The 25,824-nt window shown below is 42.3% G+C and overlaps 1 protein-coding gene across 1 annotated transcript in view; it reads left to right on the forward strand.

Moving 5' to 3' along the window:
* The first annotated feature begins 2,017 nt into the window (after nucleotides 1-2,017).
* The window catches only part of LOC124038268 (trithorax group protein osa-like), a 50,058-nt gene continuing 26,251 nt past the window's right edge, over nucleotides 2,018-25,824 (forward strand). Inside the window, 2 exon segments of the mRNA XM_046353914.1 lie at nucleotides 2,018-3,195; nucleotides 3,198-4,142. Of these exon segments, the coding sequence (XP_046209870.1) occupies nucleotides 2,172-3,195; nucleotides 3,198-4,142 (1,969 nt within the window). The 5' untranslated portion in view covers nucleotides 2,018-2,171.

Genomic DNA, 25,824 nt, shown 5'->3' on the forward strand with positions numbered 1-25,824 from the left:
GCGGCTTGGAGCGCACGCTTCAAAAACATTGTGTAATGTGAATTGTCAATGATCACGTCCCTACGGATCCAAATAGGCCAATTATGCAATCGATATGGTTCATGTGCATTGAAATTAATTATATGTACACATGAAGACAATTGAAAGAGTGAAATGAGAAACGTCATTGTTTGCTAACTGATTGACTTTGATAATGGGGATTATAGATTGTATAACCATTCACTGTTTGTATTCTTTCACAATTTATGATAAATAGTTACGAGCCTAAATGACTCGCGGATGATTACTATTCACTTCTTAATGAACTGGACTGTTGAATTCCCTAAATGATGTTAATAATGAGTGATATGATTTGATCTTTGATTATGAATTTGATTGGATACATGTTATTTGTTTCCTTTGTGATGCAACACAGACTACTCAGTAAATATACCACTTTATGGTTAAAGGAATTCCTGCCTCAGTCTCATCCATTCCTCTGTCACCTGACACGTGACCACCTGTTCACCTTCACTGTCAGTCATCCTACCTGTCCAGCTACCCACACAGATTCCACTAATCTTTCAACTCGAGTATAATTTGTCAATGAGGTGGGATATTTGAGAGGGTCCCTAGCTGTCATGGCAACAGAAAACATGATGACCCAGCACTGATCCCAGGACAGGGTTAATGAAAATGTAGGCGTCTTCTCCGCCTTAACATCTGTTCTCATGCATTAGTTAACAGGGAACCTCTCCAACAGGGATCAAGTGACAGCTGGCCAGGCAGGTAGGTAGGCCAAAGAATTATGTACCACAGGGGGACTGGGAGGATAGGAAGCATTCATAGAGGTTTTCAAGGATTGCTTAGAGAAGTGTGTGTGTAGTGACAAAAAGTGCATTCTCTCCCCAGGTCTCTCTGACAAGGGGAAAAATCCAGACACAGAGCTTCACTTGGTAAAGGGGATCAGCAATGCTTTGGGTGGAGCCCTGTGGTAACAGCAGGTTGACAGATTGTGGTTGGAGCAAATGGCTTTAATCCAATAATTGTACATGCAAATATTTGCTTTGAGGACAAGCCTTGCTTTTGTCACTTTCTTTCACGCTTGTTATTTCTAAAGGGTTGCAGGCAGTATGCTTTAATAACGTTTTCAGATGTTTTTTTAGCAGTCAGTTTCCCATTGCCCCCTGTGGGTTCTGTGTCTCCGGGTGCCAGTCGTCTTGTGACATTTACTAGGTCCTCTCAGTGAGGGGGGAGAGTGTGACAGGAGTTTCACAGGAGTTGCGTGGTCACTCTGTCAGCGTCGGCCCAGGCAACGGATTAGTGTCCAATCAGAGTGGATTTGATGTTTCCTGACGGCACATGAGACTTAGCAGGGAGATCTGTATTCATTTCAATCACCCGCCTGCCTGCCTTCCCCTCCCTGAGGGCTACTAGCGGGGTAGTGTAAATCTCTCATGCTCATTGAACGAGACCCAGCAAGTCATTGACAACAAAATCAAGTGATCAGACCCAGGTAAGTGTCCCGGGCCAAGGATTTGGATGGAGGTTTGCCCTTACGTAAATGGGCAGAATCCTCAGAGATACTTTTTAGTTGGTTCACGTAACGTCACGATGGGTAGCAGAATTAAGCCGTCTTTATTTAGACTGTAATCCCTCATAGCAATCGCCAGAGTGAGTAAATTGTCCCAGAGTACGGGGAGGATAAACCCTACTGGATTAGTACAAGCCCCTGCCTACAATCCCATCCCACCCCCTCCAATATTCCCCCCTTTCGTGTATTTTTCCTCTCACCGCATCGGGTAGCCTACATGGTTGGTGGCCAAGCACAAGCACGGACTCTGTCATTGTGGTTCAATGGAGTATTTGGGGCTGCCTTTGTAGCATTTGCACAGTGTGGTGTCCTCTCACAACTAGCAGCAATATTTCCATAGATTAATTATTCAAGGATTGCCTGTCAAGGGGGAGCCACTGAATAGAAAGGACCTCAGAAGAGCCCCAAAAAATGACAACTGGATATCAGGTGAAACAATATACCCCACTGCTTCATCTGTTTTTGCTCCTCCTCCGTCCTCCCTCCCTCCTTTCCACTCTTTTGATGTAAATTGTAACTGAAGACTTGAAAGAAAACACCAACTACTCCCTGCTTGTTTTTTGTCCTCTGTAAAGCTGTCCAGTTTTTTTTCTCTCCAATGCTCGTCGCCAGCAAGCAGTTGAGTATCGGTCGCTCCCACAGTTGGGACACCCTGGGGGGGAATGAGGGTCAGTGGGCCGGGGGAGAAAGCGTGTATGACCAACAAGGCAGGATAGCGGGTCGACGAAACTCGCTGTCTTACGGGGCAGAGGGAGGAGGTTACTATGAGACTCCCCCTGGGATGCGTCCTCCGGACCTGGATCTGAAACGAGACCCCTACTCCTACCAAGACTCTCTGTACAGTCAGCAAGGCTACGCTACCGATCCCCGGGGAATGAGAAAGGGCTCAGTCCCTGAGCTAAACAACTACGACCGTCCACCCATGGCTAATAATCACCGAGGATTCATCGCCTCCCAGGACTATTATCCCCATGACCCTGCTATGGCTCCCCGACCACCAGAGGACCCCCGGGGCTTCTACCGGGTGGAGCATCAGACTCAGGAGCAGCCTCACCCGCTCAGCAGATCCCCGTCCCACTACGGGATGAACCCAGTGGGACGCCCACCATGGGACCAGGGACAGGGAGGGAGGCCCTTACCTCCGGGTCCTTCGTCTTCTTCTCCTCTTCCTCCTCGCCCTCTTCTGCCAACTACCCATTGCATTAACCAGGTTTACAATCAGCCTGCAGCTGTAGCTGCAACCGCCACTGCCAATATGATGCCAGATGGCCAAAGCTCTCCTGCTCACTATGGAATGGAACAACCCTCTTCACCTCGTTACACTTCTGAGCCAACCCCTCTAGCCGGCCAGACAGTCTATACCGACATCAACGGCCATCCCGTGGACCCTCGGCAGCAGCCTGCAGCCACCTGCCTGGTGGTGGACCCTAACACTCAGGGGCTGGATGGGAGCATACAGCAGCGAGGTATGATGATAAGGCAGGAGTGCACATTGCCCTACAGCGTTCAACAACAACAAGCTCCGCAGCCCAACATGCAGGTCTACAACCCCAACCCTCCTATCGCCGCCCCTGTTCCTGCACCTGTTCCTGCCCCTCTACCTATCCCACCTGCCCCTGTAGCCCTCCCCCTCCACCTCCCACAGCCCACCAGACACCTGGAGCTCCAGTGGATCACAAGAGGAACGCCGACCCAGAGTTCCTGGCTCTTCTTCGAAACGAGGGTCTCTCAGAGAGTACCATCTCCTCACTCATCCAGCAGGGCTTTGACACAACCGGCATGCTGGCAGTCATGGAGGAGAATGACGTACGTTCAGTGGCTCCCAACCTAGGGCAGGCGCGGGTGCTGTCAAGGGTGGCCATCAGCGTCAAGAGGCCCTTAGAGCCCCCTCCCACGCCCCAGCAACAGGCCCACATGCGGGGCCGCTCCAACAGCTTCAGCCACCGCTCTGACATGTACCTCCAGCAGCAGCAGCAGGCCATGGGCATGGACCCCCGGCTGATACCACCACAGACCCCTGGTACCATGCAGACCATCTCCCCCACCATGGCTGAGGCCTTGGCCAGGAGGCCCAACAGTGCTCCCTCTCAGCAACTTCTGGAAAATACACAGGGCTACCCAGGACCTCGTACCCCAGGGACCTACAATGGTGCCATGGTCCCTGTCCAGTCCCGGCCCATGTCTGCATTCTCCCAACACCCGGGTGTCCCCATGACGCCGGGCATGCAGATGATGGGTGCCATGCCCCAGCAGATGCAAGCCATGCAACAACAGCAAATGCCAGTGTGCATGCCTGCCCAGCCATCACCTCAGCAGGCCCCAAGGGCATACTCCACCAACTACACAGTGCCCATGGAGCTGATGAAACGGGACCGCAGCCTGCAACCCGTGCACAGCGCCCACCCCAGCCCTCAGATGGTACGCAAGGCTGGGGGCACCCCGTCCGATGGATCCATGATGCCAGTGGGTACCAGCATGCAGAACCAGAGTGCTATGGCCACCAACCAGAAGCTTAGCCGCCGTACTGGCCCACCTGTCATCGTCTCCACCATGGCATCACCAGATACAAGTAAAGCATACTTTTATCCCCTCAACCATTCCCTCCTCTTCCTCCTCTCCCCTAGTCCTCCTGTATAGAATGTCTCTTGGCTGTAGTGTATTTGTTGGCTACTGAAGGAGTATGGTTACTGAAAGAGTATGGTTTCTCTTGGGTTATATAAAATAAATTGTAGTTATATATTTTTTCTATTTGAAATGGAAGCTCTGGTTAGATAACCATTCACTCTGTACTCTAAGACAACAATTAGGTATTGTGTTTTTGCAATCAAATTAATAATTATTTTATGCCCTTATCAGGATAGCCCCTTTCTCAAATAACAGTTGAATATTTAAGGCTATGAAACTGCTCTCTTTATGATGGCTATTTGGCATGAATTGAATACAGGATACTGTAATGCAGTGCTCTTAAACCAAGTGCCCGAAAAGGGCCATTTATCTGGTTCCCACTCAACGTTGAAGTGTTTGAGATACTTTTTCTGTAGATTGTAGATTGATATGAATTTATCTCTTTGCTGCTTTCACATCATTTCAATCTACCCTTTGGCTGTGTGGAGCTCTGCTTATTGTTAACCTGTGTATGTGCCTTTGTATTGGATTGACAATGGATAAACATCTCAACTTAATACGGGATCGGTGTCCCTCCACGGGACAGTTGAGCTAACACAGGCTAATGTGATTAGCATGAGGTTGTAAATAACAAGAACATTTCCCAGGACATAGACATATCTGATATGGACAGAACGCTTACATTCTTGTTAATCTAACTGTAGTGTCCAATTTACAGTAGCTATTGCAGTGAAAGAATACCATGCAATTGTTTGAGGAGAGTGCACAGTTAGGAACTTGAAAATGTATTAATAAACCAATTAGACACTTTTGGGCAGTCTTGATGCAACATTTTGAACAGAAATGCAATGGTTCATTGAACCTGTCTAAAACTTTACCCATGCACATCTGCCATCTAGTGGCCAACATTTAAATTGCGCCTGACCTGGCATAGTACATTACGGCCTTTCTCTTGCATTTCAAAGATGATCATACAATTATTTTTTTGTATTCTCTTTTACCAGATCTAATGTGTTATATTCTGCTGCATTAATTTCACATTTCCACAAACTTCAGTGTTTCCTTTCAAATGGTATCAAGAATTAGTTGAAAATTAGGCGAAAATTGAAAAAAAGGTTCCGATCCTTAAGAGTTTGGCTACCATATCTTCCATGAATGCCGTTAGTTACAGTATATCCATATTTGAGATCATGTTTTTTTTAAATGAATGGCTTAATTAATGGCCCAAAAGCGTAACTTTTTAACAATATCAGCCTTTAATCCTCCCCATGCCCTAATTATTTATAGTCTGCTATTGTGATCCTAAAATGAGTCCCTGTTGAAAAGCTCTGAGAGTAGCCCTACCTACCTCGTTCTGAATTCTATTTTAGACACTCGTGTACTGTCAGTCATCTTTGCGCTCTATGAGATGCATGCTGTTCTGTATTGTTTATTTTTTTTGCCACACATAATGGTTGTGATGACCAAGATGGAGGGTGGGAGTGGGGCAAGGACCGTGTGATGTGGTACGATGTGAGCTGTCATCTATCTGAGGTAACGCTGCTTTTTAAAGCAGAAACAGCCTGTCAGTAGTTGTGTTTGTCCAACCAATCTGGGTACATGGTCACGATTAAACATGGGAGAATTGGAGCCTTGAGTTTATGCGTGCCTGTGTGCATTGCATTGGGTGTGTCTGTCTGTGCGTGTGTGTGCGTGTGCGTGTGTGCGTGTGTGCGTGTGTGCGTGTGTGCGTGCGTGTGTGTGTGTGTGTGTGTGTGTGTGTGTGTGTGTGTGTGTGTGTGTGTGTGTGTGTGTGTGTGTGTGTGTGTGTGTGTGTGTGTGTGTGTGGGGGGAGAGAGAAAAAGAGAGCTGTTTTTGCTTTGGAGCTATATTCCTTGCCCTTCACATCATCTGTAGGCATTTGAAGCTTGTCCACACAGAACAAAGGCATAATTGTCCACATTCTTGTCCACACATAGTATAATCTTCAGGGCTGATGGCCTGGTGGGAAGGGTTATGTAATATTGGTTTCAGCATCATCACAGCATCATTCTGCTTATAGTGCATTGAAGTAGCCTGGAGCTGTACGTTATGTGTAGTGTTGCATACACTGTTATTGTCTCTGTTCAGGTGCAGCAGTGACCACTGTAGGGAATGTTGAAATGAACTATATTGTATACTGTAGCTCTCTAACGTTGGTGCTACAGAAATTTGGAAGATGTGAGAAATTACCAGCACTAACTATGATTTCAACAAGTATGATTCATCATCAAAGTTGTTCAATAATAATGCTATTGGACAGCATCCATCGGGTTGGACAACATCCTAGCTATGCTGCTGAAATGAAATGAATGTGATGATCAGCAATTGTGTCTATTCTCTGAGTTACTGGAATGAGAAGCAAAAGGGGTTTAGTCCTTTAGATCCTCCTTTTACAACACTGCTAATCCACAGATTCACTCCGTTATTTATGGACTAGGCTGACATCTTTGGATTCCCCCAGTACTAGAGCTATAACCATTGGCTCCGACAGCTCCCCTGCAGATTGAGAACAAATGGATTTATGAAGTCTGTCTAGTCTCAGGGGGGGGGGGGAAAGATGGTACTTCTTCTGTTTATGTCTAAAGGACCCTTTCTGTTTAGCTACCTTTCTCTGCTGTAAAAATCTGCAGCCATGATAATAGCTCACCCTAGTTCGCTTTTGCACACAAGGGTTTCCTCATGTTAAACACACACTCAGTACAACAAATGAATGTGCATGCGGCTGACATTTGTTGCTTTGGTAATTTCATCTGTTAATGGACGCCTGCAAAGCCTCTCTGAAAGCATATTCCTTAATTGTGTGTTGCTAGGCAACGGGGGTTTGGTCATAATCACAGAAAGATGATCCTTTAAGGAGCGGGCAAAATGTTTCACTAGAGTGGGGACTGGTGGAAATGGCTGAGAATTTGCATTTTATGGCACTGTGTTGAAAAAAAGGGTGCTTGAGCTAATACTGTGAGCTAGAGGAGAGTCATAATAATGACATTTTAGTCACCTAGTGTTGAAATATGACCACGGAGCAATAATGGCATGTGCCCTTTTTGAGAGCAGGAGTTAATATAATTTTGCATTGTAGAAATCGTCAGAGTCAACCGTTTTTTTGGTTGCATTGAGTATGTCTGAGTATAATTTCTGACATTTGACAACATGATATTAGGGAATATCTCAACTATTTGAGCTGTTCCTCTGTACCGTCTTCATAATTAGTAAGCCTATATAAATATTTAGATATGATATGCCGATAGCCTCAATATGTTCATTAGTAACACCTACACGATTTGGACAAAATATCTCATTGCGATTTTATGGCCAGATATTCTAATTGCGATTATGAATTGCGATTTTCAAACACTTATTCAGTCAGACATGGTTAAAACAAATCTCAGGGTAGATTACATCATTTCTAAAATGAGATCATAAGAACAAATACATACTGTGCTAACTGATTACAAAACCAAATTCAACAAATATTTTCCAACATTGTTATACATATGATAATAGGTTGGATTATTACACATATTAACAAACATACATTTTTAACATGATCGTCAACATATACACTGAGTATACCAAACATCATAAAAACAATATATATATTTTTTATATATTTTTAGTCAGTTTTCAAATTCTTATTTACAATGACGCGTACTGCGGCCAAACCCGGACGGCGCTGGGCCAATTGTGCGCCGCCCTATGTGACTCGGGTACTGCAGTGATGCCTCTTGCACTGAGATGCAGTGCATAAACCACTGTGCCACTCGGGAGCATCTTCCCATCTTCCTAATATTATGAAAATCTTCCTAATATTGAGTCGTCAGCTTGAGGTCGTGAGCGCACTGGAGCAGGTTTTTATCAAGGATTTTTCTGTACTTTGCCTTGTTCATCTTTCCCTCAATCCTGACTAGTCTCCTAGTCCCTGCTGCTGAAAAACATCCCAACAGCATGATGCTGCCACCAACATGCCTCACCGTAAGGATGGTGCCAGGTTTCCTCCAGACTTGACGCATGGCATTCAGGCCAAATAGTTCAATCATTGTTTCATCAGACCAGATAATCTTGTTTCTCATAGTCAGGGCCCTTTAGGTGCCTTTTGTAAACTCATCACTCAACATGTGCCTTTTACTGAGGAGCGGGTTCGTTCTGGCCACTCTACCATAAAGGCTTGATTTGGTGGAGTGCTGTAGAGATGGCTGTCCATCTTGAAGGTTCTCCTATCTCCACAGAGGAACTCGGGAGTTCTGTCAGAGTGACTATCGGGTTCTTGATCACCTCCCTGACCAAGGCCCTACTCCCCTGATTGTTCAGTTTGGCCAGGTGGCCAGCTCTAGGAAGAGCTCTAGGAAGAGCCAGGTGGCCAGCTCTAGGAAGAGCTCTAGGAAGAGCCAGGTGGCAAGCTCTAGGAAGAGCTTGGTGGTTCAAAACGTGTTCCATTTAAGAATGATGAGGACCAATGTGTTCTTTGGACCTTCAATGCTGCAGAAATGCTTTGCTACCAATGTGCCTCGAGGCAATCCTGTCTTGGAGCTCTACGGACAATTCCTTCGACCTCATGGCTTGGTTTTTGCTTTGTTGACATGCATTGCCAACTGTGGGACCTTATATGGACAGGTGTGTGCCTCTCCAAATCATGTCCAATCAATTGAATTTACCACAGCTGGACTCCAATCAAGTTGTAGAATCATCTCAAGGATGATCCATGGAAGCAGGATGCACCTGAGCTCAATTTCGAGTCTCATACTTGCGTAAATACATTTTTTGCTTTGTCCTTATGGGGTATTGTGTTTAGATTGTGCATTTATACTTTATCCGTTTTAGAATAAAGCTGTAATGTAACAAAATGTGGGGGAAAGGGTCTGAATACTTTCCAAATGCACTGTACACAATCCATGTCTCAGTTGTCTACAAGTTTTAAAAGTCCTTCTTCAGCATGTAGCCTCCCCTTCATCTACACTGATTTGAAGTGGATTTAACAAGTGACATCAATAAGGGTTCATAGCATTCACCTGGTCAGTCTATGGCAGGGATCATCAAATAGATTTAGCCCGAGGTCCGGCGCGCTATCGACTGCGCCGCAAAAGCATGCTTGAGCGGCGAAGACGATTTCTACGCTTATAATCCCAGGGTCGTTACAATATATTGTATAATATTTGAATAAAACATCATTTCAAATCTTGCTTACATGTGTCTCTCTATTATGTGTGAATTCTTGGGAACAGATTTCCAAAATTAAAATCACTTGGAGCTGATTTCCTGGTCTTGTTACAGTCTTTTATCTCCAACAAAAACCTGGGGAAACCTGGTCTATGGCATAGAACTCAAAGAAAGCAGTGGTATACTCAGTGTAGTGTGCTATAAGCACAGCACTAATTAACTATTTAATTAATATCAGTGGGTTACTATTATTTTTTTACCATTATGAGTTATTAAATAACCTAAATTAATTAGTTTTCAGGCAGCCATAGGCTGCAGTGGGAATAGGAAGCTTATGATTGTGTAATTATGTACAAGTAGGCTCCAATTGTTATTATAATAGAAATTAAGTCAAAGTCCCTTAAAAACACGTAGCCTACCGATTACAAGGTGCAGCCTGTGTCCAAAACATTGGAATCTGGTCCAGTCATTCAACGTGATGGCCTTTACCACATTTGCGCCGTTATAGTTATGCACACCTCATTCAGGCCCTAGGCAGCAAATGGTGTTTTCACACTTGGTCACTTTCAGCCAATCTTTGCAGTGTGAACACATTCCAAAGGAACTCAGAACCCTAAAAAGAGCCCCCGAAGCGAACCGAACTGAGACCATTTTGAGAGGTGGTCTGAGTTCGGTTCGCTTGAATCCCGTGTTCTGGTTCCCTTTTTTAGCCCCCCAGGTTCACTTGTCATTATTCCCACACCACACACCCTTCACATTGGTGCAACAAAATAGAGAAGATTATGATATGTACTGGGGCGTATTATGCCGATTCTGTTGCAAAATGTTTTTTCAATGGATGTAGATGGAACGAAAGGGGGAGATCCTACCAGAATTTGTACAGTAGAAACTTTGTTTTTACTTTGGCTAATGATTTGAATATTGTGAAAAGACAACATATTTGGTAAAAATCACAACATAGCATACAACATCTATTCTAGCTCTTAAAGGGCCTACATTGGGTGTACAATTTTCAATTACAACATTATTTACTCTACAGTTATTCTACTATTTATTCTGTTACCAATAATATTTAAATTTTAATAGTATCTTCTGATTACAATTATTACGTCTCATATTTTAACAAATGCAATCTATTAGCTATTAAAATTTAAGTAGGTATATCTAGCTGTCTGATAACACATTCTGATGGAATGGCTTGACCTGCACATTGTAAAAACGTAGAGTGCATTGAGTGAATGTTGCAATGAACACAGCTGCTGTCGGGAGACAACGACTCGACACTGAAAACTTAGGAAAACTTAGGAACTCAAGAACTTGGATATCTGTGTCAACACCTGCTACCAGGAGCCTGCTTCTCCTGGAATAGCTAACAAACATTTCCAGTGCTGTAGAAGCTATGCTTATTTTGGTCTTGTCCTTGACAATATTGACAATTGGAGTTCCAATGCGGTAATTGTTTGCTAGCGGAGGACTACAGGAATGAGGTCGCTATGCTTAGCAAACAAATCTCAATTCTACGCAAATTGGAACTTTCCCGTTCTCAACTCCTATGGATGCTGCTCGGGCCTAATGGATGTTTTCCCCCCTTGTCATCTGTCCCTATCCGAATGGCCTGTGCTACCTGGAACCTGCCTTCCAAGGAAGTGGTCTCCATCTGCTTCTCCTCCTCCATCCTATAGTGAAGTAGACGGAGAACAGCAAGAAGAGTGTTGCAATCAGCTGCTGGTCAATGTCACAAGTCGTGGAAACCGCAGGCAGCAGCATACTGCTAACCGGACAGGAGTGACAGGGGTTCGAGCAGATTGACATTAGGAATAGCTTCACTGGTGCCTGATCTACCTGCACCTTCATCGCTGGAAATGCCTGTGTCTGCAATGGCGGTGCTAACTCTAACTACGCTGACTCCAGCAGCGCCGTCGTTGTCGTTCGGCTCCTTTCCCCGTCTCTGGATCTGACAGGGCACTGCCTGCTGAGGTCTGAACCTATTGCCGGGAGCAGCAGGTGTACCATATCCTGCTTCTCGTGGGCCCGTGAAAGGCTCAACAAATTGTGTGAGAGGTGGGAATGGGTGGATTTCTCAATTCCCTTCTCTGGCTGTTGTATTGGGCAGCTCAAAGGTGAGAAATGCCTCAGTCCCTGGAGCAAAAATGTTATGCTATTCAGGAGCACGAGTACAGGATATCAATAAGTCTCTCCCAAACATTTTAAACCAGCATCAGGAAATGAAGTATATTATAGTTCATGTGGGATTCAATGACATATGCTCAAAACAGCTGAAGATTTTTTTTTTTTACCTTTATTTAACCAGGCAAGTCAGTTAAGAACATATTCTTATTTTCAATGACGGCCTGGGAACAGTGGGTTAAGTGCCTGTTCAGGGGCAGAAGGACAGATTTGTACCTTGTCAGCTCGGGGGGTTTGAACTCGCAACCTTCCGGTTACTAGTCCAACGCTCTAACCACTAGGCTACGCTGCCGCACCAAAGAACTGATTGGGTCACTACTTGACAACAACAAACACCCTATAATATTTGACCCTGTGACCTCCCTAAATTGTGGTATTGAATGGTTAAGCCGACCTTTAGCCCTTCATAACTGGCTACGAGACTATTGCAGCTCTGTGGGTATAACATGTATCTACACCCATGTAATTTTGATACCTTCTGAAAACAAAGCTCGTATTATTATTATCATCATTATCGTTTGGGTTCCTGGATCCTTTCACAGCATAAGGCTATGTTGAGACAATGACTTATCAAAGACCAAAGCACAGCTAATTTAATACCTACCATTGTTTCACTAAGTTGTCATAATGCTTCAGCAAATGTACATTATCCCAGGAGCACTGGAAGACGCGATGTAATTAACCTAATTTATGTTCCTCTTACTACCCTGAATGCCTCTGTTAATCCTACAGCTATTGTATACAGTAATCATGTGCCTATGACCCAGAGTTATACTGTTAGCACTTAGGTGTTGTGTACTAGCAGGAAGTCCACTGTGTGCAGCTCACCCTGCACTAACATAAATAACCTGAGCATGTCTACCTCTGCTAAGCTTCTCAGTAAAGCAATTAAAACAATCAAGCATCCCAGAAAAGTGCAATAGCAATAGCCCACGTTAACATATGTAGCTTAAGAAACAAGGTTGATGAAATCAATAATTTGCTAGTAACAGATGACATTCAATGGTACAGTGGTAGCAATACATGGTTATAAGATCTACAGAAAATATGTGACTCACCACCTGGATTCAGTCTTATGTAGAAAAATTTGAAATTTGTATTTTTATTTTTACATTGGATAAAAGTAGAGACTCAGAGCTACAAAGTGGTATATCATACACTGCATTTGAGGAACAATGGGAAAGTAATTCTGCTTCGAGAGTTGATCAACTCACCTTTGAGATAATCACCGTTGAATGTTTTGGTATCTAGTGAAGAGCTCGGCTTTGTCTACACCCATTCAGCATCGTTCACACCCTCTTAAGTTTTAGCCCCACCCACATTGTTTCGCTCTCGGAGCGCACACTTGACGCTCTGGCCGATGATTTGTTTATTTCTGGATAAAACACAGCCTAACCAGCTCTGCTGGCAACAATTTCATTACACTTTTTGCAGACATTTGCTGACACAAGCCATATTCAATGGGTGTTGTACACATCACTTAACGTTAGCTAACGAACCAACCAACTAACGTTAGCTAGTTCAACAACGTTAGCTAGTTCAACAACAAGATCAGTGCCAACAATGCCACAGTGCTGGGAACTAACCAACCAGGTTCCATGTTAGCTAGCTAACAATAGGCTCTAACTAGAAAAGCTAACAGCTCTGGGAAATGAATAATAACATGAATAATAACATCAGCTAGGGAGCCAGACAGCTAACATAGGCTAGCTAGCTAACAGTACACTTTAGCTTGAAATGAAACCACTTTCTATCAAAATTTGAAACGTGTAATATCTGAAAATGTTGCTAGCTAACGCTAGATTATCTTACCTGTATACATCATCATGCATGATGGACGCATCTCACTGTCAGGAATGCCATACCACACTTGCCCCTAGTTTGAAGATGGGTGTTTTCTCCATCTCTTTAGCTATCATACTCTAATTCCACTGATTTCAAAACTTGATCTTACAGAGAATGGAGAGCAAAATGTTTATGCAGCTCCATTACACGATACATTTAAAAAAAACATAGCTAGTGGGAAGGTTGCCAACTTTTTCTGTGTCTTAACCAACAAGGCTCGTTATTTAACCATTTTATTAGTATTTACAGATGGCATACAAGTGTGCACATGAAAGTTCACATGTTCGAGAAGGCATTTCTGCCAAAAAACGAGTTTTGGTAAAATGTTTTATGTTCAAATGGCTCTCCTGTGAAGTCGTGACTTCCAACATACGCCTAGTTAACTGAATTGGGTCACAAATGCCGAAGGTGGAGGTGTGTGTGGCCATTTATATTCAGAACCACATCCATGTAAAGCTTAGAGAGGATCTCATGTTAAATATTGTTGAAGTAATATGGCTACAGGTTCATCTGCCTCACCTAAAGCCCATTCTGGTGGGAAGCTGCTATAAACCATGAAGTGCTAACAGTCAGTATCTGGATAACGTGTGAAATGCTTGATAATGTATGTGATATCAACAGAGGTATATTTTCTGGGTGATTTTAAATATTGACTGGCTTTCATCAAGCTGCCCACTCAAGAGAAAGCTTCAAACTGTAACCAGTGCCTGCAACCTGGTTCAGGTTATCAGTCAACTTACCAGGGTAGTTACAAACAGCACAGGAATTAAATCATTATATATTGATCACATCTTTACTAATGCTGCAGAAATTTGCTTGAAAGCAGTATGCAAATCCATCGGATGTAGTGATCACAATATAGTAGCCATATCTAGGAAAAGTTCCAAAGGCTGGGCCTGATGTAGTGTGTAACAGGTCAAACAATAAGTTTTGTAGTGATTCCTATGTTGTTGATGTAAAGACTGTGTTGGTCTGTGGTTTGTAATGAGGAGCAACCAGATGCTGCACTTGACACATTTATGAAATTGCTTATCCCAGTTACTAATATGCATGCACCCATTAAGAAAATTACTGTAAAAACTGTTAAATCCTTGTGGATTGATGAAGAATTTAAAAAATGTATGGTTGAAAGAGATGAAGCAAAATAAATGTCAAATAAGTCTGACTGCACAACCGATTGGCAAACATACTGCAAATGGACAAAATGACAAAGAATGATAGTAAAAAGCTTTGTAACACATTCAATGAAATGTTGGGCAAAAAGGCAAACTCCGCTCCATCATTAATTCAATCAGATGGCTCATTCATCACAAAACCCAATGATATTGCCAACTTAATGATTTTTAAAAAATTGGCAAGATTAGGAAACTTAGGCATAACATGCCAGCAACAATTGCTAACACTACACATCCAAGTATATCGGACCAAATTATGTAAGACGAGCATTGTAATTTTGAATTCTGTGAAGTGAGTGTTGGAAGAGGCTAAATAATTATTGTTCTCTAACAGCAATGACAAGCCACCGGGGTCTGGCAACTTGGATAGAAAATTACTGAGAATAATAATATCGAACCATATTGCCACTCCTATTTGTCATATGCTAAATGTACGCCTACTAGAAAGTGTGTGCCCTCAGGCCTGGAGGGAAGCAAAAGTCATTCTACTACCTAAAAATAGTAACTGGCTCAAACTTTAGAAAAATTATGACCAGATACAATGCTATTTTACAGTGAACATATTGACAACAGACTTTCAGCAGGCTTATAGGGAAGGAAATTAAACAAGCACAGCACTTACACAAATGGCTGATTCTTGTGTATAAAGAGTTACCTGTCTAACAGAACACAGAGGGTGTTCTTTAATGGAAGCCTATCCAACATAATCCAGGTAGAATCAGTAATTCCACAGGGCAGCTGTTTGGGCCCCTTACTCTTTTAAATCTTTACTAATGACATGCCACTGGCTTTGAGTACATGCAGATGACTCAACACTATATACGTCACCTACTACAGCAACTGAAATGACTGCAACACTTAAAGAGCTGCAGTTAGTTTCAGATTGGGTGGCAAGGAATACGTTGGTCCTAAATATTTCAAAAACTCAAAGCATTGTATTTGGTACAAATCATTCATTCACTAAACTTGAACTAAATCTTGTAATGAATAATGTGGAAACTGAGCAAGTTGAGGTGACTAAACTGCTTGGAGTAACACCGGATTGTTAACTGTCATGGTCAAAACATATTGATAAAACAGTAGCTAAGATGGGGAGAAGTCGGTCCATAATAAAAAAAACTTCCCTGCCTTAATAGCACTATCAACAAGGCGGGTCCTACAGGCCCTAGTTTTGTCGCACCTGTACAACTGTTCAGTTGTGGTCAGGTGCCACAAAGAGGCTAAGAAAATTACAATTGGCTCAGAACGGGGCAGCACGGCTGGCCCTTAATGTACACAGAGAACTACAATGAATAATATGCATGTCAATCTCTCCTGGCTCAAAGTGGAGGAGAGATTGACTTAATCACTACTTAATCACACCCATGCAGACCCCACGAGACATGCCACCAGAGGTCTCTTCACAGTCCCAAAATCCAGAACAGACTATGGGAGGTGCACAGTACTACATAGAGCCATGACTACGTGACTCTATTCCACATCAAGTAACTCATGCAAGCAGTCAAATTAGATTTAAAAAAAAATACAAATATCCCTTAGGGAACAGCGGGGACTGTGAAGCAACACAAACATAGGCACAGACACATGCATACAAACACACAATAGCATACACATGTACACATGGATTTTGTGTTGTAGATATGTGGTAGTAGAGTAGGGACCGGAGGTCACACACTTAATGTAACGTGAAATTTGTTGTGAATGTATTGTGATGTTTATAACTGCCTTAATTTTGCTGGACCCGAGGAAGAGGGGGAGACGTAATAAATAGAAATGTGAATGCAAAGAGGACTCGGAATCACGATATAGGTGAAGTGAACTGGCAAAAGAGTTGAATCCTCATTCAAAGGCAAGGGCTGTGTGAATATAAAGTAAACTGAGTTCATTAGATTTTTTACCCCAGATTTCACTTTAAAGAGGACTGGGATCGGTTCATAAAATGACTATAATGAAAACACCCTTAACCTTCTCTCAACCTCAGAGTGATGTTTTCTCCCATGTGATCTCTGGGGAAGTAGCCTATTATTTTTGCAAACAGCGACCTTTCGGTTGAAACACCAAATCAATAAAGTGTACTTTCCAACAAATGAGCTCGGGAAACTATAAAATAGATGGCTCTCCTGTTCTTACCACTTTGCCCAGGTGGGCAAATTCAAGGTTAGAACTACCTTTCTAGGGGTTCTAATACTTCTAGCCTTAATATGCATTTTTGATAAAATATCTACAGTATTTCACTTTTTAATGTGTATAATATTGCTTCCTAGCCGCCGTGCTTCTACACCTACATCGCTTGCTGTTTTGTGTTTTAGGCTGGGTTTCTGTACAGCACTTTGAGGCATCAGCTGATGTAAGAAGGGCTTTATAAATACATTTGATTGATTGCTTACTAGGTGTTGTCCAATTAATTCTGTAACTACTCCCTCTTCAAATCGGGGTTGATTGGGAAAAGCTGTTCAAAAGAGGACATTGTATTATATCGTGGTACTCTCTAAAGAAGGCCATACAAATAAAGGCATTTTAATTAATTATATGAAGAGTGCCATGGTCCTCCTTTCTTTTTGTTGAACAGTTCACCCCTTTTACCAAAGAGCACCTTCTGTCTACAAAATTCCACTATTGTGGGTTTTGGGAGACCGAAGGTACCAGTCAAAAGTTTGGACACCCCGACTCATTTGAGGGTTTTTCTTTATTTTTACTTAAAAAAAAACAAAAATTCTACATTGTAGAATAGTAGTGAAGACACCGAAACTATGAAATAACACAAAAAAGTGTTAAGCAAATCAAAATATATTTGAGACTTTTCAAAGTAGCCACCCTTTGCCTGACAGCTTTGCACAATCTTGACATTCTTTCAACCAGCTTCACCTGGAATGCTTTTCCAACAGTCTTGAAGGAGTTACCACATATGCTGAGCACTTGTTGGCTGCTTTTCCTTCACTCTGCAGTCCAACTCATCCCAAACCATCTCAATTGGGTTGAGGTTGGGTGATTGTGGAGGCAAGGTCATCTGATGTAGCACTCCATCACTCTCCTTCTTGGTCACATAGTCCTTACACAGCCTGGAGGTGTGTTGGGTCATTGTCCTGTTGAAAAACAAATTATAGTCCCACTAAGCGCAAACCAGATGGGATGGCATATTGCTGCAGAAGGCTGTGGTAGCCATGCTGGTTAAATGTGCCTTGAATTATAAATAAATCACTGACGGTGTCCTCAGCAAAGCAAACCCCACAGCATCACACCTCCTCCTCCGTGCTTCACGGTGAGAACCACACATGCAGAGATAATCCATGCAACTACTCTGCATCTCACAAAGACTCAGCAGTTGGAGCCAAAAATCTCAAATTTGGACACATCAGACCAAAGGACAGATTTCCACTGGTCTAATGTCCATTGCTCATGTTTCTTGGCCTAAGCAAGTCTCTTTTTATTATTGGTGTCCTTTAGTAGTGGTTTCTTTGCAGCAATTTGACCATGAAGGCCTGATTTCACACGGTCTTCTCTGAACAGTTGATGTTGAGATGTGTCTGTTACTTGAACTCTATGAAGAATTCATTTGAGCTGCAATTTCTGAGGCTGGTAACTCGAATGAAATTGTCCTCTGCAGCAGAGGTAACTCTGGGTCATCCTTTCCTGTGGCAGTCCCCATTAGAGCCAATTTCATCATGGCGCTTGATGGTTTTTGCGACTGCACTTGAAGAAATGTTCAAAGGTCTTGAAATGTTCCGCATTTACTGACCTTCATGTCTTAAAGTAATGATGGACTGTCATTTCTCTTTGCTTATTTGAGCTGTACTTACCATAATACTGACTTGGTCTTTTACCAAATAGGGCTATATTCTGTATACCCCCTACCTTGTCACAACACAACTGATTGGCATTAAGAAGGAAAGGAATTACACATTTTTTATTTTAACAAGGCACACCTGTTAATTGAAATGCATTCCAGGTGACTACCTCATGAAGCTGGTTGAGAGAATGCTAAGAGTGCGCAAAGCTGTCATCAAGGAAAAGGGTGGCTACTTTGAATAATCTCATATAAAATATATTTCGAATTGTTTAACACTTTTTTGGTTACTCCATTATTTTGTATGTGTTATTTCTTAGTTGTGTAAAGTACTTAAGTAGTACTTAAGTAGAACTTTAAAGTATTTTTACTTAAGTCATTTTTGGGGGGTATCTGTACTTTACTACTTATATATTTTCACAACTTTTACTTCACTACATACTTAAAGAAAATAATGTACTTTTTACTCCTTACATTTCCCTTCCACCCAAAAGTACTCATTACATTTTGAGTCCTTAGCAGGACAGAAAATGGTCCAATTCACACACTTATCAACAGAACCTCCATGATGATCCCTACTGCCTCTGATCTGGCGAACACAAACACAATTGCATCGTTTGTAAATTATGTCTGACTGTTGGAGTGTGCCCTTGGCTATCCGTAAGTAAATAAATAAATAAATAATAATTATGTCGTCTGGTTTGCTTAATATACTTAAGTATATTTAAAACCAAATACTTTTAGATTTATACTCCAGTAGTAATTTACTGGGTGACTTTTACTTGAGTCATTTGCTATTAAGGTATCTTTACCATTGACAATTGGGTACTTTTTCCACCACTGCATAGTTTTGATGTCTTCACTATTATTTTACAATGTAGAAAATAGTAAAAAATAAAGTAAAAACCTGGAATGTGTAAACTTTTGTCCAAACTGTTGACTGGTACTGTATATAAATACGGTGTCTAAAAACCTGTTTTCACTTTGTCGTTATGGGCTATTGTGTGTAGATTGATGAGAATGTTTTATTTGATCATTTATAGAGTAAGGCTGTAATGTAACAAAATGTGGACAAAGGCAAGAGGTTTGAATACTGTATATGGCTGAGTGGCACCTCTTCTTCTTAGGTGCTACTGGGAGTGCTTGCACTCAGATGCATGGATGCCAGCCACACAGCGTGATGCCAGTCCAGGTCAGTATGCGCGTGAGACACGAGCCGCTCTTCCCTAGCGTGATGGGCATTATGATCTGTAGTTCTCTAGATGGTAGATTATATTTTAAATGGGTTCAGCTTTTACATCAACACGCAATTGTTCTAGGATTAAAGATGCACTCTCGAACTTTATTTAAAAAAATTTGAGTGGTGCCTCACAATCCAAAAGTGGTCCCAGTTTATTGTGTACTACATCATCCGTTATATTTGTTAAGTCGTTTTATTTTATTATTTTTTTGCAATTGGTATGACATGAAAAGCATCCAATTCATACTATATGTTACCCATTTGTTGTGCTTAAAATCCTTGAGTGCATCTTTAAGAGGCATTGCTTCAGTGTGCATTACGCTAGATACTGTATACTACAGTTTTCTGCCCTATGTGCCAGCTGGCGGGACTGGGATGAGACGAGATTTATACTACAGTGGACCAGCTCTGCAGCCTGCATGGTGATGGGGGAGGGGCTTTGAGATGACGTAGCAACACAGCAGCCAAGGGTGGGGTTGCCATGGATGTGAGATGAGGCTTGTCAGCAGCACCCGCCCCTTGTCTGAGGGTGAAGGTCAGGGTGTAATCTTGGTTGCAGGTTAAAGGTGATGACCTTTTATCATGCCTTTCAGTGAGTCCTCTCGAGAGGTTGTGTAGTGGGCAGGGTTCGCACAATGTGCTTGAGGTGCTTAAAGTGCTTGAATTTGGCACTCTGCAATTCAAGTACTGGAATACATTGGAAATCAGACATTTTCTCAAGTTGGTACTTGAAAGAACAGAAGATGATAAAATATGTTAACGTGAACATTTTTTGAAAAATGTATTGGTCTTGCAAATTAATTTCCAGGCAGACTACCGAGTTTTATTTCCTGAAGTGTTTTGCGTTCTGGTTGCCAGGCGAAGCGCGTTCATTCCACCCACACTGCCACTCAGCCAGGCAGGCACAGAACCGAATGATTAGGCGCCGCCAAACGTCACGTTGATAGCTAAAATGCCGGGCAAATGTAGATTAATTCCTGCCTGGCAGGATATCAATGTTTATGAATGGGTTTTTCCAGACCCAACCAGGGATGTAGTGGAGGGTAAACATTTCACACCTTTTTATTTGTGAAATAGTATTTACTAGCCTTTTAATTAGATAATTATTGTTAACACACTTATTGCGTTGATCAACGCTCAGAAGGCTTCTTGATCAGATTTCTAACCGCGCTTACCTCTGCGAACGAGTGCAATCATGAATGATTTATGCATGCTCGTTATGCTCGCCTACTCCCCCGTATTTGCCTTGTTAGCAGCACATTCATTCAACGCTTTGCTCAACGGGAAACTCCACCCACGACATAGGCCGAAAGGAGAAACAAGCTCCCTTGGCCTACAGTGTTGAGTAGCAGAGAGACGCCGCTAACAGTGGGAATGTTTTTAACTTCGCTCGACTCCTGGAGTTTCAACAGACATCCCCCAAACAAAAGAACCTGACTCTCTGAGAATGAGTGTACAACTGGTAAATAGTCGCTAATATTTCAATCAGATCTCCAACTAGCTAGGTAGCTCAAGGGCTCTGGCTATTAGCCAGGTAGCTATCTATATCTAGCTAGCTAGAAGGATGAAGTTAGAAGCTAACGTTGAACGGAGCCAAACCTCAGCAGGAGCAGTTGACTGAAATGAAGCTAGCTGTAATCAAAAGATTGGCTACTGTAAGTTCTATTAACAAAATCAATTTTCTTTATACTGAGTAGTGAGACAGAGAGTGGTGAGTCAGGCTGCAATGAAGGAGGCAAAGAAGATACACAGAGAGAGGAAGCATTGAAGCAAGCAGGGAGAGAGGTTAATAGTACAGTGGTTCCCAAACTTGGGGTCCGGGACCCATGTAGGGTCTCCTAAGATTTAAGTAGAGTTCCCTGAGACAATATTTCATCTTATCATACACATGAATAAATAACTTGTTTCTCTTCAAATAGGTATAGAATACAATATTTTAGAGTCAATTATCAGGGCATTTTACAGTGTCAGAATTCACTTGCATGTCATTATGTGTTGGGAGAGCCTGCGGTACCTAAAATGTTGTGAAATATAAAGAGAATTTAGAGTTGTAAAGAAAAAGCCATATCTCAGATTGACCAATAAAAATTCAATATTAAGATGGGCAAAAGAACAGACACTGGACCGAGGAATTCTGCCTAGAAGGCCAGCATCCCGGAGTCCCCTCTTCACTGTTGACATTGAGACGGGTGTGTTCGGATACTATTTAATGAAGCTGCCAGTTGAGGACTGTGAGGGTTTCTGTTTCTCAAACTAGACACTCTAATGTACATGTCCTCTTGCTCAGTTGTGCACCGGGGCCTCCCACTCCTCTTTCTATTCTGGTTAGGGCAAGTTTGCGCTTTTCTGTGAAGGGAGTAGTACACAGCGTGGTACGAGATCTTCAGTTTCTTGGCAATTTCTCAAATGGAATAGCCTTCATTTCTCAGAACAAGAATAGACTGACGAGTTTCAGAAAAAATAAATTTGTTTCTGGCCATTTTGAGCCTGCAATTGAACACTCAAATGCTGATGCTCCAGATACTTACTTAAACTGGCCTTCATTAGGCTAATTGCTTCTTTAATCAACACAACCATTTTCAGCTGTGCTAACATAATTGCAAAAGGGTTTTCTAATGATCAATTAGCTTTTTAAAATGATAAACTTGGATTAGCTAACATAACGTGCCATTGGAACACAGGACTGATGGTTGCTGATAATGGGCCTCTGTACTCCTATGTAGATATTCCATAAGCAATCAGCCGTTTCCAGCTACAATATTCTTTTACAACATTAACAATATGTACACTGTATTTCTGATCAAATTGATGTTATTTAAAAAAATGTCAATTAAAATGTATTTAAAAAACAAGGACATTTCTAATTGACCCAAATTTTGAACGGTAGTGTATATAAATATAGTATATAATAATATATAATATCATAATATTCCATACCAATTCATAATAACTTTTCATATGAATGATACACTATGATTTGCTAGATGAGAAAGAGTGAGGACGGCTGAGGACTGACAGTGTGAGAGAGTTGGAGTACGAAAATGAAAATCAAAGGGGAATGAAATGAAAGAAAAGAAATGAGAAATTTGAAACCCTATCCAACCCCTCCATTCCTCCTCCCTCTTTCACACTCTCTTCTCCTTCTCTTATACTCTTTATCTCTCTGCCAAGCAGGAAGTCACATTGAATAATTCATCCAGAGAAAATGAAAACTTCATGGCTATTAAATTACAGCGCAGAAGTGGCTGCACTAACCTTGTTTTCCCCAGATGAGAATATATGGGAATATAGAGGCTTTGCATGGTTGAAATGCTTTACTACGCTGTCTGGCTGTGTTTTACCAGAGGGAGGCCATCTTGGAAAAGGAACCTCATTTTCTGTGTGACTGTAGAGTAGCAGCTGTAAAGGAATAGCCCTTCAGGGTTATGATTCCTGCTCTCCACCTCCACACGTGTCCCTTATTCTCTGTCCCTATTCTAGCTTGTCTTTTATGTTGCCTTTATACCTTGAGGTATCTACCTGACAAAAGGAGTTATGCGATCTGATCATAATGTGTCTGGATCTAATGGCTTTGTACATTTAAAAAAACAAACATTTTGCGATTAAGTCTTATCCAACTTCTAGACCTTATGGGAGGGATTTTGCAGAAAAGACCTCACCTAGGATTTAATTCCACACACACCAGCAGCACATGAATGTGTTTGCTCATTAAGGCTCTAGCGCTGAGTCAGTGACTATCATCAGGTTTCCGGCAAGACAACATCAGGACTGATAAGCAAGCTTCGCTACACCTCCTTTATCTTGTCCAGCTGTGTGTGTGTGTAAGTGTGTGTGTAAGTGTGTAAATAGTGTGTGTCTTCCTGTAACTCCATCCCTGGTGTTGTGAGCTGACATCTCCCCAAACAGCTTTCTGCCTTCAGCTGGAACAGAGCCCAGCTGTGTGTGTGTGTCTGTGTGCGCAGGCCTGTGCGTGTACTTGCATGCGCGTGTGTGCATGACTTATCACTCACTGTGTGTGTGTCTTTGTGCGATTCTCTGTAGACAGTGTTTAGGTGGAGGGTATAGGGGAGCTTTTCTCTCTCTTTTTCTCTCTCCCTCTCTCTATCACTGTGTTACCAGGCCAGATGGCTCATGACACACAGAGAGGAAAGCGATGGAGAGAGCAGAATGAGAAAAGGGGAGCACCAGAGCTGAGACACCCTCCCCCAAGATACATCTGGAGTGCACCTGCTGCTGTGCCATGCTCCTCTGTCTCTCTCTCGATATAAATATATATATATCCCTCACAAAGCTGAGAACCTCAATTAGCAACAATATCCAGAACGTGTGTTCTACTAGGCTGACCCATTGGATGTAGGTTGAGCATACCAAACATTAGGGACACCTTTCTAACATTGAGTTGCACCCCCTTTTGCCCTTAGAACAGCTTCTACAAGGTGTTGACAGCGTTCTACAGTGATGCTGGCCCATGTTGACTAATGCTTCCCACAATCGTGTCAGGTTGGCTGGATGACCTTTGGGTGGTGGACCATTCTTGATACACGCAGGAAACTGTTGAGCTTGAAAAACCCAGCAGCATTGCTGTTCTTGACACAATCCGGTGCTCCTGGCACCTAATACCATACCCCGTTCAAAAGCACTTACATTTTGTGGTTTTCTCATTAACCCTCTGAATGGCACACATGCACCATCCAGGTCTCAATTTGTTTCAAGGCTTAAAAATCCTTATTTAACCTGTATCCTCCCATTCACTGACTGAAGTGGATTTAACAAGTGACATCAATAAAGGATCACAGCTTTCACCTGGATTCACCTCGTCAGTATATGTTATGGAAAGGTGTTCTTAATATTTTGTATACTCTGTTTGGGTTTGGTAAATGAAGTCATTGAAACAAGCTTTGTCATTGATATGTTAGGCATAGATGCCATTTCTAACATGTGTAAATTAATAGTGTTCCATTATTGCACACTGATGAGGTGTTTGTTTGTTCTTAGACGGTTGGGGTGTGGTTGTAGAATAACCTCTATTTGAAGGCGGACTTCTTAACCTGTATTTCTGAATCCTTTTAAGTCCCATTGTAGGGCATTTTGTTGGTGAGCTCCAGCCCTGCCTTAAATTGACTCCTTCAGAGTACTAGCCCTAGAAATAAACAATCTGTAAGTCCTGTGTTGGGGTTTAGAACACCACTGAGCCAAACTAAACTTTTAAAGAGTGCAAGTGTGTTTAATACCTTGATTGCATTGTGCCTCAATTTAATCATGGTATGAAATTATTGTATTTGAAAATAATCATTTCTTACCTTGATAACATTGAGAAACGATCACCTATCTATTTTTTTTATTTGTGGGAATACTTGGGACAGATTTCCTACATTAAACACATTTTTAGCTTAATTCCTGGTGATTAAAAAAAATAATGTTTTTGACCAAAACTAAAATCCCCCTCACCCGGTTTCGGCCTGTTGCCGACCCCTGCTCTACAGTTTGTGTATTCTGGCAGGGGACGCTCAGCTCTATACGCTCCCTCTGGGTTTCTGACCTGGTTTTGTCTGACTGAGTTTGACTGAGAATTAATTAACCCTTCACTGCTGTCACTGCCACCAAGACCACAGGAAGAGTGGGTTCAGAAAAGGGTTTAACTGCGTGTGTGTGTGTGTGTGTGTGTGTGTGTGTGTGTGTGTGTGTGTGTGTGTGTGTGTGTGTGTGTGTGTGTGTGTGTGTGTGTGTGTGTGTGTGTGTGTGTGTGTGTGTGTGTGTGTGTGTGTGTGTGTGTGTGTGTGAGCACATGTGTGTGTGTGTGTGAGCACATGTGTGTGTGTGTGTGAGCACATGTTTCTATGTAGGTGTGCATGTCCTATGGTTGTCTACGTTAATGTATTGTCATTACAAATTGGTGACACACGCCACCAAACCATGTGAGGTTGTGAACATTAAGGGACAACATGCAGGTGATTGTAGGAGAGGTTACTTTCCTGAGAACATGCCAGTGATTTTTCCAGATTTTCAGTTCTTTGTCAACGTAATCGTTTAGGAATCCTTAACTGCAGTCTCGTTCTTCTGTGTTTTTTTTGTATGTGTGTGCATACATTTGTTTATTTTTGTTTATTTGTCGTGTGTCGGTTTTACTTCATGTTGGCAGGTGATGATGTTGATATTTTACTGTAATCTTTTGTTGATCCGTTAGACATTAGATGGAAATACACCATATGTGTACTTCACTGAT

This window comes from Oncorhynchus gorbuscha, linkage group LG06, assembly GCF_021184085.1.
Source record: "Oncorhynchus gorbuscha isolate QuinsamMale2020 ecotype Even-year linkage group LG06, OgorEven_v1.0, whole genome shotgun sequence".
NCBI lineage: Eukaryota > Metazoa > Chordata > Actinopteri > Salmoniformes > Salmonidae > Oncorhynchus > Oncorhynchus gorbuscha.